General features: G+C 47.1%; 1 protein-coding gene across 1 annotated transcript in view; it reads right to left on the reverse strand.

Moving 5' to 3' along the window:
• LOC311242113 (uncharacterized protein) overlaps nucleotides 1-13,191 on the reverse strand; it is a 60,024-nt gene extending 46,833 nt beyond the window's left edge. Inside the window, exons 1-2 of the mRNA XM_084331069.1 lie at nucleotides 12,954-13,191; nucleotides 9,486-9,688 (exon numbers count right to left, since the gene is read on the reverse strand). Of these exons, the coding sequence (XP_084187195.1) occupies nucleotides 9,486-9,688; nucleotides 12,954-12,963 (213 nt within the window). The 5' untranslated portion in view covers nucleotides 12,964-13,191. The remainder of the gene's footprint in view (nucleotides 1-9,485; nucleotides 9,689-12,953) is intronic.
• Nucleotides 13,192-13,469: the final 278 nt, after the last annotated feature.

The following is a 13,469-nucleotide window of genomic DNA, read 5'->3' on the forward strand; positions in this document are numbered from 1 at the left end:
ATATGCTCAGCCAGCACTAGACTTTCCTTTCTTTAATTAATATAAACACACAAAAACAATAATAATAATAATAATAATAATAATAATAATAATAATAATAATAATAATAATAATAATAATAATAATAATAATAATAATAATAATAATGACTTGGATTTATATAGCGCTCTTCATGAGACCCAGAGCGCTTCACAGAGTCCATTATTCATTCATACACAGTCATACCGGTGGTGGTAAGCTACAATTGCAGCCAGAGCTGCCCTGAGGCAGACTCACGGAAGCGTGGCGAATAATCATCGCCTACGGCCCCTCCGACCACCACCAACATTCATTCACATGCATACACATTCATACGAGGCAAGTAGGTTAAGTGTCTTGCCCAAGGACACAACGGCAGTGGGATGGACATGGGCTTGAGCGGGATTCGAACCACCAACCCTTCGATCATTGGACAACCCGCTCTACCCCTGAGCCACGCCGCCCAATTCCCTGATTGTCAGTTCTTAATGGAAAGATTCATTTTCTGCTTGAAATTATTATGTTTCTGTCTACATTTATTTAGACTAACATTATTTAAATATTGAGTGCAACTGTGGTGGATTAAGTAATTCGGTGAGTTGGAACTATCTATGGGTTGGCGCCGGGTCCCCACGGACATTTTAGCGTGTGGCACCTTCAGTTCCGGTCACGTTCATAACATCAACAAGCAGCGCGAAAGCGGCAATAGTCCCGGTTGGAGTTAGTAAAACACAGTTGTATGTTAGCCTTCTTGGATGTTGAATAAACGCCTATCATTGTCTTTAAACACCCCGCCTCTCAGACTCCCATTTCCTCCTCTGCTACAGTAGCTAGTAGCTACGGTGACATTTCATTGACTGTACAGTATTAGCTTGCGGGCTGCGTCGGGCTACCATAGTTAAAACGTGCGTTGTGTTTACAAACTGCTAACGCTATGGCAAGATGTGTGTAGGCCTATGTAATGTTAATGGCTATGTTTTTAAAGTCGTAATGAAGATTGATTTATATTGTGCGTGCCATTTTTACACAAACTGACTGCTGCTGCTGCTGCCTGCAGCCAGTGCAGAACACAGGCTCCGCCAAATGATTTTTTTTATTTGCGCGTCATCTGAACCGTACGATACAGACGCTCCATTACCGGATAAATATATATAATTAGTAAACTGTCGGGGGCATTAAGTGCCCCCCTTAACTGGTTTTCGAGGGCATTTTGTCCATTTTCAAGGGCATTATGCCCCAAGCCCCCGTTAATTTCGAACCCTGGTCCACACGCTTTTCAATCACATCCCCCAGCTGTCACTGCTTGTCAATCAATCAACCCCGTATTATTGATACCCCGTTTCCCCACTCAAGTTCGTTGGATCGTTTTGATATTTCTCTGTTTGCATTCTCCGTTCCTGCTGCTGCTGCTGTTTGCTCTCTGTGCTTTACCTCCAGGATATTCCAAGAAGCCTTCCTCTTGGACACCTTTTCCCCGTGGCGACGCGCTCGCTCCGCTGCTGTTCCAGCACCATTACGCACTACGTCTGGGTGAGTTTTTTACTGACTGTCTTGATCAAATTCCGTTTTCATGTGTTTCTATAACACTGAAGATTACCACCTTTTTTATCAGACAGTCACTCACCCAGCGATCGCCTTTTTGTTGTTCTCACTGGGATAATATTTTGGGACTTTACATCTCCCACTGTGTGTTGTTTCACACTGAAGATATTATTCACATTGGATTGTTTTTTGGACTTCACTCTCAGTGTCTATTTTTGCACCGAAGATATTCACTTGGGATTGTGTTTTGGAACAGTGCTCACTGTGTGTATTTACACGAAGATATTCACTTGGGATTGTGTTTTGGAACTTTGCTCACTGTGTGTATTTACACAAAGATTTGTTCACTTGGATAACTTTTGTATTTGGGTTCAAGTCACCTCTCCTGTTCTCCTGCTCGTTCCACCTGCACCCTTGTTGACTCGCTCCCTCTCTCTCTCTCTCGGTCCCGCAACACTTCGGAGATTCTGCCGAGAAAAGTCTGCAGAGCGGCTCAGACGTCAGCATCTGCTACCCCCTACTACCACCACGGGAGAAGCTGCAGAGCAGCAGAACATTTTCCCCCTTGCTTGTGTACCTGTCTTGTTTGACTTGCCTATTCTGTGCTCATTAATTAGTCTCAATAAACAAGCCCTTGTTTTTGGCAACTCTGAATTCCTACTCTCTTGTGTCGTGAGTTTGGGGTCGGTGTCAAACCATAACATTACGATCCAACCAATATGACGACCCCAGCCGACACAGAGAGAGTAGTCACCTTGGGCATCGAGGGGGTGGTAAGGCGTGCCCTACGCTTCCATCGCGCTCCAGGCAATGTACCGGTTAATCATCTCTTTGTCCCCAACTCAGTCCGGTCCCGGGTCCTCCAGTGGGGCCATACCAGCCGGTTCGCCTGCCACCCGGGCGTTCATCGCACGTTCTCCTTCCTGGCTCGTCGATTCTGGTGGCCCACCATGAGGAACGACGTCAAGGGGTTCGTACTGGCCTGCGCGGTCTGCGCCCGCAAGAGAGTCAGCACAGCAGCGGCATTCCAGTTAGAGTCAGCCAAGGAACACAGCCTACAGCTGGATGCGGCTGCAGCTGCTGTACAGGGACTCCGAGAGCAGGTCCTGCTTATTCAAGGGTCCCTGGCCGCTCTGGCAGGACAACAGTCGGGTATTCTCGTTCAGCTTCACACGCTGAGCGACACCGTTAACGCTTTAATTCCCTCACTTCCTTCAGGAGCATTCCCCGCAGTCCCAGCAGATCCCGCACCTCGGGAACCCCGTCTCTCCGTCCCACGGCTGTTCGACGGCAATCCCGAGGAGTGTGCCACATTCATCATGCAATGTGAGTTGGTTTTCCGTCATCAACCAAGCCGTTTTACTGCTAGAGGGTCCCAAGTGGCCTATATGACGAACTTGCTTTCAGGCCATGCTGCCCAGTGGGTCACTTCCTCCTGGGCAATGGAGGCAGATTTTGTTTTTTCCTATCCAGACTTCGTGGCGGAGCTCCTCAGAGTGTTCCACCATCCAGCCCGAGGTCTGGACCCTGGAGCCCGGTTGGGGACCTTCCGACAGGGGAGCGGCAGGGTAACTGACTACGTCCTGGAGTTTCGACTGGCGGCGGTGGAGAGTGGATGGAACGACCCAGCACTTCGCCTAACCTTCATGAGTGGGCTCAGTGACGCAGTCAGGGACCAGCTCGCGACCCGGGAGGAACCTGATTCCCTCGAGGACCTGTTCAGCCTTGCCATCCGCATCGACGGACGCCTCCAGGAGAGAAGACGTGAGAGAACCCGACGGGGACCCCCAGACGCACCCCCCGAGGACCACGACCTCGAGGAGGATTTCAGTACCCCAGACGTACCCCCCGAGGACCACGACCTCGAGGAGGTTTTCTGTACCCCAGACGTACCCCCCGAGGACCACGACCTCGAGGAGGTTTTCTGTACCCCAGACATACCCCCCGAGTACCACAACCTCGAGGAGGTTTTCAGTGAGTCCAGGGCTCAGGTCTTTCCGCCTCGCCGGCCTTACGACTGTGCCATCGACCGCCGCTCAGGGGCTCCCTTTCCCGGCGGCCGCCTCTACAGTGCTGACCGCCCTGCCCCCTCCGTGACTGGTGGGTTTGTTCCCTCCCGAGCCGTGACCGAGGAGGAACCCATGCAGCTGGGACGCAACCGCCTTAGCCCGGCCGAACGGGAGTCCAGGCTCTTCTCCGGCCGTTGCCTCTACTGTGGCCGGGGTGGACACCGTGTCTCCAATTGCCGTGCCCGGCCAAGAGGACCAGGCTCGCCAAGACCCCGGGAGATCCTGGTGAGCCGTCTTTCCTGTTCCCCCACCCGTGCACCACCCAACCGTCTGGCGGACGTCACCCTAGCCTGGGCGGACCAGCGGGCGACGGTGGGTGCACTCATGGACTCTGGTGCTGAGGGGAGTTTCATGGACGTTGGGTTTGCCACCCGGGCCAACATTCCACTTGAGGACCTCGAGAGGCCCTTGGAGGTCTTCGCAATGGATCATCGCCGCCTGGCTGACGTCACTCAACGCACCTGTCCAGTCCTTCTCACCGTTGCTGGTGACCACGTTGAGAGGCTCCAGTTTTTCGTCACCAGCTCTCCTCTTGTCCTTGTGGTCCTGGGCAGGCCCTGGCTCGCGCTGCACGAGCCCCACATCGCCTGGTCCTCCGGTGCCATCAAGGGGTGGAGCTCCTCCTGTCGTGCCCGGTGTCTTCAGGTGCCGTCCAGCCCCCTCACCGGGTCCCAGTCCCCGTCTCCGGCCTCCCTCGCCGGTCCTCTGTCCCCGTGCCCGGCCTCCGCTGTCGGGCCCCAGTCCCCGTCTCCGGCCCTCCTCGCCGGTTCTCTGTCCCTGTGCCCGGCCTCCACTGTCGGGTCCCAGTCCCCGTCTCCGGCCTCCCTCGCCGGTCCTCTGTCCACGTCTCCGGTCCCCCTCTCCGGGCCTCTGTCTTTGTCCCCCTCTCCAGTGCCCCTGATCGCCGGCTTCCTTGGGTCCCGTCCGGGCAGGCCGGGGCCGTGTGGGTCGCCGGGTGGCTCCCGTGGAGGGGGGGGTACTGTAAGGTTTAGCTCTTTCCCCACCACGGGCTTCTTGAAGTACTGTGATGATTGGTCCGCTGCTCTCCCACTCGCTCTGTCCTTTTAAGTTTTCTGTTAATCATTTCATTCCCCTATTCACACGCTTCTTCCCAGAGACGTCGTTGATTGGTTCTCTTCTGTCCACACGCTTTTCAATCACATCCCCCAGCTGTCACTGCTTGTCAATCAATCAACCCCGTATTATTTATACCCCGTTTCCCCACTCAAGTTCGTTGGATCGTTTTGATATTTCTCTGTTTGCATTCTCCGTTCCTGCTGCTGCTGCTGTTTGCTCTCTGTGCTTTACCTCCAGGATATTCCAAGAAGCCTTCCTCTTGGACACCTTTTCCCCGTGGCGACGCGCTCGCTCCGCTGCTGTTCCAGCACCATTACGCACTACGTCTGGGTGAGTTTTTTACTGACTGTCTTGATCAAATTCCGTTTGTGTGTTTCTATAACACTGAAGATTACCACCTTTTTTATCAGACAGTCACTCACCCAGCGATCGCCTTTTTGTTGTTCTCACTGGGATAATATTTTGGGACTTTACATCTCCCACTGTGTGTTGTTTCACACCGAAGATATTATTCACATTGGATTGTTTTTTGGACTTCACTCTCAGTGTCTATTTTTGCACCGAAGATATTCACTTGGGATTGTGTTTTGGAACAGTGCTCACTGTGTGTATTTACACGAAGATATTCACTTGGGATTGTGTTTTGGAACTTTGCTCACTGTGTGTATTTACACGAAGATTTGTTCACTTGGATAACTTTTGTATTTGGGTTCAAGTCACCTCTCCTGTTCTCCTGCTCGTTCCACCTGCACCCTTGTTGACTCGCTCCCTCTCTCTCTCTCTCGGTCCTGCAACACTTCGGAGATTCTGCCGAGAGAAGTCTGCAGAGCGGCTCAGACGTCAGCATCTGCTACCCCCTACTACCACCACGGGAGAAGCTGCAGAGCAGCAGAACATTTTCCCCCTTGCTTGTGTACCTGTCTTGTTTGACTTGCCTATTCTGTGCTCATTAATTAGTCTCAATAAACAAGCCCTTGTTTTTGGCAACTCTGAATTCCTACTCTCTTGTGTCGTGCGTTTGGGGTCAGTGTCAAACCATAACAGTCACAAGGAAAGATGAAATTACCTACCTGGGTTCCATCCTAGAGGCGAATCTTTCCGGTGACAAAATGGCAACCAATGTAATAAAAAAAGTCAACCAACGAACAAGATTCTTGTTAGGGATGCACCGATATGAAAATTGGCCGCCGATACCGATACCGATTGTTCAACTAACACTATCGGCCGATACCGATACCGATACCGATATTTGTATATAAGTATTTGTAAAAAAAAAAAAAAAAAAAAAAAAAATTCTTTTTTTCATGAAACTACTGTATATTTGTATGTGTATGTTTGTATTTGTAGGCCTCTTTACTTACTTAAAAAAAGGAAACATCAAGAAATATGTTTATGGTATCACTATCTCTCTCCCAGTATCGTCTTGCGGCCTGCAGAGGGATACTATTTTCTCAACCAGAGCTTTCAACCAATGCAATGGAACCATTCTTGCGGCCTGCAGCGGGATACTATTCTCTCAACCAGAGCTTTCAACCAATGCAATGGAACCATTTTGATTGACAGTCGATTCGGCCAATTACGCCACACCGCTAGCACCCACCTCCTGCTTACCACCAATCGGCAAGCGTTTATAAATTTTTCTACTTCCGGGCATGCCGCCATTGTTCTGTTTGCGAATGCGAGAGCAGAACACACTTAACGTAGCTACGTTAGCTGCCCGGCCCGCCGACCGGCGCTCCACGCATGACCAAATGAGACATAATGATTTTACTGCAACAAATGTTATAATAAAACAAAGCCTTTCTATACATTTGTCTGGTTGAAAACTTTATTAACAGATTGCAGAATGTGTAGTTGGGTACGGAATGAGCAACGGAATGGAACCGAGCTATGAACGGGCTAACGGAGTAATGCCTTGTTTACTGCTATCTTCGGGTAAATAATATGCTTGTTATTGAACGTGTAACACTTCATTTTAACAGCAGATACTTTCTTAAATGCCATCTTCCCGAGAGAGGGTGTTGACGGGGAGTTGTGTTATTAATAGCATTGAACAGCTAACCGAAAGCTAGCGTTAACTATTGTTAAAGGTTTAGCCATAACGTTACCTTGGCTAACGTTGGGGCTATTCTTAATGCAGCAATAATGACTGCAGACCTGCAAGCAAAGTACAGCAAGTTGACAAAGGAGTATTCCAACGCAAATCACATTTTCACCAGTAACGTTAGTCTTGCATCTAATAGCTAATAACGTAGCTACGTTAGCTGCCCGGCCCGCCGACCGGCGCTCCACGCATGACCAAATGAGACATAATGATTTTACTGCAACAAATGTTATAATAAAACAAAGCCTTTCTATACATTTGTCTGGTTGAAAACTTTATTAACAGATTGCAGAATGTGTAGTTGGGTACGGAATGAGCAACGGAATGGAACCGAGCTAATGAACGGACTCGGAGTAATGCCTTGCTGCTATGGGTAATAATAATATGCTGATGTTATTGTCCGTGTAACACTAACTATATAACGCTAATGCCACAAAACGAATGCCTTGTTAATCATAAGTAGTTACTTTGATGCAGTAGATTGTGTGTGTGTGTGGGGGACGGCAGGCGTTGTGCAGGTAGGTCGGTCGCGAGTGAACTTTATTTTTTTTGCCTTTTGACGCTACACAAATTGATGGGTATTTATCGGCGACTGCTATCGGCACATTTGAGCTTATCGGCCGATAGGCCGATAGCAGTCAACAAGGCACTTATCGGCCGATACCGATACCCGACCGATATATCGGTGCACCACTAATTCTTGTACCGGATCTCCACTCTGGTAAACAAGAATACCCTGAAGACTCTAACAGGAGCACTCATTCAAGGGTACTACGACTATGCTTGCACCTCATGGTACCAAAGCACCTCAAAAGCCCTAAAAACAAGACTACAAACATCACAAAACAAACTGGTCAGACTACTGCTTGACCTGACTCCTAAAACCCACCTCACCCCTGCCCACTTTGACAACCTAGGATGGCTTAGTCTAGACGACAGAGTACAGCAACATGCAATGGGCCTGGTCTACAAGATACACTACACCACTAAGATACCCATGTACATGTCGAAATACTTCCCAAAGGTCAGTGAATTCCAGGACCACAACACCAGAGGGAGTTCCACAAATCATGTGCAACCCAGATTCGGCTCAAACAAGGGACTAAACACATTTCGCAAATATGCCACAACAATGTGGAATGCCCTACCCACAGCCGTAAAATAATGTGAATCTCTACCCACCTTCAAAACCGCCCTCAAAGATCACCTACGGGTGGCTGCAATTCGAAACTGGCCCCATTAACCCATTCTCCGCCAATCACGTGTTAAGGCGGGTTTCTCCGCCATGCGTTGTCTGCCAATAACTCCGTAAGGCGTTTTTGAGATCAATATTTCATATTTTCGTCATGGTATTCATATTTCACCCACGGAGTCTTGGCTGATGCTGTCTGAGCCATCACAACTCTGCAACGCTTCAATACCGCCACCGGGTGGCCGATCGGCGAGTTGCCAAACCGGAAGTGCCCATTGGAGCTCGGTCCGTCCCCTATTTTCGTCCGGCCACTCGCTTATCATCCCGGGGCTCAATACAGACACCGTCGATATGGATCTTTGCCATAACTCAATAATCAACATGATTTGGACGTGTATTAGTAATATACAAACCGGAAATGGATCGCATCGATCAACATCCCATAATTGGGATCCGTTTGCTCCACTCTCATCGCCCAACGCTACGAGGAGACTGGGGTGAGTTTCAGCGTTTTTCTTTATCATTTTCGATACAAACTGCTCTGATCAATATATCACCCATACTACATAAATCATTTAACGTCGGTCATTGAATTATAAACGACCCCCCCCCCCTCCGTTCACCCGCAGATGATAAGTCATAACGTTTAGGACCATGTACAGTTGACATTTTTAATATAACGTTGATCGGTATCAAACTGCATTTGATAATCTAATATATGCATTTATGCCTATATCTCACGTTCTATGAAATACTGCAGAAAACGATAAAAACATATTTATACTCTAGACGGTATTTTAGTATGAATGTGTGAATGATAAAGTAAAACGTTCCTACATCCTGAACGATAGATAATTGACGTTGAATGGGCCATAGTAATGTCAATTTAGCATTACAATTTAAAAGGTTATAGCCCTGCAAAGAAGGTGAACATCTCCATAGATGATCAAAGTGGTGGCAGAGAATGGGTTAAATATCCAAACGCCCCCCCACCCCTCCAATGTACAGTTTCTTCCCCCTCAAATGTATATATTTTCTTTTAGGATCTCGGTCTCTTAAACAGTACTGTATATTTGTATATCTTGTATGTCATAAATGGGATGTAACAGTACTGTATGTCGCGTATGTCATAAATGTCATGATGAATTGAAAATTGGGGACCCTGATGTAAACAAGATGAAAGTCTTTCTCTGGTCTGCATTCCCTTAACAATTGTGTGTATTGAGCCGTACTTTAGTGTACCCATTCTGCAATCTGTTAATAAAGTTTTCAATCAATCAATCAATCAACAATTTATATTTGCTTATGGCATATTGTAAAAGTTGCTAAAAGCATCAGTTTGCATGAGGTGGAATATAATAAAACACGTATCCAGTCTCAAACCAGGTGGCTCTAAACGTTCCCTCTGTTGTCTTACCCCGTCCCCTCTGTTGTCTTACCCCGTCCCCTCTGTTGTCTTACCCCGTCCCCTCTGTTGTCTTACCCGTGCTCTCAGTCCCAGGATGAGCTGAGCTCTCTGCCTGAAACTCAGAAGCTCTGGAACCATCTGTGTCACCAAACTGATGAACTCTGCCAGTTTTCCATACTGGTCTACACAGCGCTGCTGGGCCACCTGCCACATATATGCAGACATCAGGCGTACTTGCGGCACCAGGAGACGCATGGACGACAGCGGGAGATTAAGACCTACAGATAAACACAGACTGCAGTTGAAATCAACTCGATGACAAATGATCAAACTGCACTCTGGAGCACAAGGATAGAAGACGGTGGTTCAGAAGGGGTTAAACCTGCCCCTTCTTATTTTCCTTTGCAGAGTCCTTCCTTTGCCCCGATGGCTTAGTTGGAACCTGTTGTGTAGAGGGTGAGTAAGGTAGTTGAGGATGCACGTTGTTGTGTAGAGGGTGAGTAAGGTAGTTGAGGATGCACGTTGTTGTGTAGAGGGTGAGTAAGGTAGTTGAGGATGCACGTTGTTGTGTAGAGCGTGGGTAAGGTAGTTGAGGATGCACGTTGTTGTGTAGAGGGTGAGTAAGGTAGTTGAGGATGCACGTTGTTGTGTAGAGGGTGAGTAAGGTAGTTGAGGATGCACGTTGTTGTGTAGAGGGTGAGTAAGGTAGTTGAGGATGCACGTTGTTGTGTAGAGGGTGGGTAAGGTAGTTGAGGATGCACGTTGTTGTGTAGAGGGTGAGTAAGGTAGTTGAGGATGCACGTTGTTGTGTAGAGGGTGGGTAAGGTAGTTGAGGATGCACGTTGTTGTGTAGAGGGTGAGTAAGGTAGTTGAGGATGCACGTTGTTGTGTAGAGGGTGAGTAAGGTAGTTGAGGATGCACGTTGTTGTGTAGAGGGTGGGTAAGGTAGTTGAGGATGCACGTTGTTGTGTAGAGGGTGGGTAAGGTAGTTGAGGATGCACGTTGTTGTGTAGAGGGTGGGTAAGGTAGTTGAGGATGCACGTTGTTGTGTAGAGGGTGAGTAAGGTAGTTGAGGATGCACGTTGTTGTGTAGAGGGTGGGTAAGGTAGTTGAGGATGCACGTTGTTGTGTAGAGGGTGAGTAAGGTAGTTGAGGATGCACGTTGTTGTGTAGAGGGTGGGTAAGGTAGTTGAGGATGCACGTTGTTGTGTAGAGGGTGGGTAAGGTAGTTGAGGATGCACGTTGTTGTGTAGAGGGTGGGTAAGGTAGTTGAGGATGCACGTTGTTGTGTAGAGGGTGGGTAAGGTAGTTGAGGATGCACGTTGTTGTGTAGAGGGTGAGTAAGGTAGTTGAGGATGCACGTTGTTGTGTAGAGGGTGGGTAAGGTAGTTGAGGATGCACGTTGTTGTGTAGAGGGTGAGTAAGGTAGTTGAGGATGCACGTTGTTGTGTAGAGCAGGGGTCCCCAACCTTTTTTGAACCAAGATCTACTTTTTAATTTACCACCTAGCCGAGAGCTACCAGCCAAAATTGTATATTGTAAGCCGTCATTTGAGGCTTTATAAAAGCAGCATAATGAACACAAATCTGTCAGTGCCGAGTCCGACCTCATCTTAAATAACAAACAGCATTGCTTGTTGTAGTTAACAAGGAGAGGCAGAGTTGATTTTGCACAAAAAAAAAAAAGAAAAACATTTTTTTTTTTATCTAATTTTATTAATCGAGATCTACTTGAAACCAGTCCGCGATCTACCTGTCGATCGTGATCGACTGGTTGGGCACCACTGGTGTAGAGGGTGGGTAAGGTAGTTGAGGATGCACGTTGTTGTGTAGAGGGTGAGTAAGGTAGTTGAGGATGCACGTTGACGTTGTTGTGTAGAGGGTGAGTAAGGTAGTTGAGGATGCACTCTGTTGTGTAGAGGGTGAGCAGAGTCACTAAGGAGTAAGGATGCACTCAGTCTTTACACTGAGGAGCTGACATCTGGTCACACCCAATGACACAACTCAGGCACTCACCATCTCGATCTTCCTCAAAACCACCCCAGGATGAGTTGTCAGGCTGTAGGAACTCGGAGCGTATATAGTTATGGGAAACGAAACACAGCCATGTGTATTTATAGATGTAGGGGAGGAAATAGCTGTGTTGAATCTGACCTGCTGGGTACGATTCAGGAAAATAGAATGAGCCTTGGATTATCCCCAAGATCCATCAGTTTGCCCACCAGTGGGTGGGGTTGGTTGGAGGGTGTTAAACGCACTGCTAAGATCAACAAACACAATCTTCACAAGACTGTGAGGTTGTTCACAGTGTTCAATATACTGTATATAATGTTGGTCATTGTCAGCAGTGTGTGTCCTCAACCCCCTGCACTATGACTGGTAAGCAAACTGATCCAAGAACAGTGAGACTTCAACGGGGAGATGTGTTAACACCATCTTCTCAAAGCACGACTCATAGGTACCGAGTTAAGGGCCAATCATTTCTTTGGGCCTACTATTTTTGAGCATGGGTACAATCAGAGTGTGTTTCCTCTGGTCAGGGATCAGCCCCTGTCCACTGTCCAGTGAGCGCTGCAACAGCCTTTGGAAAGGAGATGCAAGTGAATCAGCACAATCGCAAGACCTTATAGCTGATGCCATCCGGACCCTGAGATTTGCCAGTGTTGTTAACAAGTAAAAACTTGCCTTAGCCTCATCCTGGGTGATCCTGATGTCAACTAACTGGCAAACTTGTGACTTCATCAAGTGCCTCAGCATGCCGTGTTGTGCATAATCAACAGTGTCAAATCTACAGTAAAAACTGTTCAAGTCACTGGCAAACACAGAGTCACTAGCAACCTTCATGGTGTGCAGTTTAGGGCACCATTTAGAATATTTTGTTATTTACAAGAACTTGGCATCATTTATATGGCATCAATATACTGATAGACATAACTCTGTCCACTCTTGTAAACACACCGTTCTATACAGAATCATATCTGAGCAATACATAATCATAATTAGAGCAATAGAATAATGTCCAAATCAATGTATTCAAGTGAAAATAGTCTACACTCGTTTTATAGGGCAGTATCTATCAATCCAAAAAAAGAGACCTTGTCAAACATAACAACAGAAACATTCTAAATGGGCTCCTAATTTTATTTCCTGAGTGACAGGAAATACGTTGGGCCCAAGCTGTTGCCCTAGCAACGCAATTCTTCAGACTAATTTCAATGGGATTGCGTTGCTAGGGAACGGCTGTGGTCCAACTTTATTTCCTGTCGGCTATTTTAAGCAAACCCTGCGACAAGTAAACCAACGTGGACCCATTTCTTAACGTTTGGAGTTTGAAACGTACTATAATCAAAATACAGATGACAGTAAAAATCAAAGTATAGCTAACCATCTAATATCGTGTACATGTTTATTATGATAAACCAGGCCCTCTCTAGCGTCACAGGCCCATTTTGTCCATATTACTGCACATCTTGCCATGTTGTTGTTACGGTGTGTGGCGTGAGACATTTTTTTTTTATCTTTCCAGAATATTAATCAAATGTACCATCCATCATTCTGTGAGAAGATCCAGCGGTTAAACGAAGTAGTTTGACGGCTCTCTGTCAGAATGAAGCTCTTCTTCGACACTCAACCGTCCGGATCTCCGTCGCGTTTTAACATAATAACAAACACAAAACCACGGATCCGTTATATATAACCAAACCTTCACTTCTTCATAAGTATTATTATTAATTCAATATTCAACAGCGTCCACACGGTGTGATCCGACGAAGGGAGCTGCAGCCATCATCACAACAACCTCCCAGACGAAGTGGTGACAGGTTTACTTCCGTATTACTTTTTTCTTTTCAGAATAAAAGCCGACATGAGTACTACTAGTATTACTTGCCATTAGTAAAAATTATTATTGGTAGTATTTGTGTAGATATTGGATTATTGTGGTTATTATAACTACTTTGTTATCATAGAGGATATAAATATACCCAAATGTGTTGAGCTCTGATGTTGGCGCTTCTTGCACTGTTGTCCTTCCCAACTTATTTGTCATGTGGCTATCCCA

The sequence above is a fragment of the Notolepis coatsorum genome (assembly GCF_963971535.1).
Source record: "Notolepis coatsorum genome assembly, chromosome: 15".
Classification (NCBI taxonomy): domain Eukaryota; kingdom Metazoa; phylum Chordata; class Actinopteri; order Aulopiformes; family Paralepididae; genus Notolepis; species Notolepis coatsorum.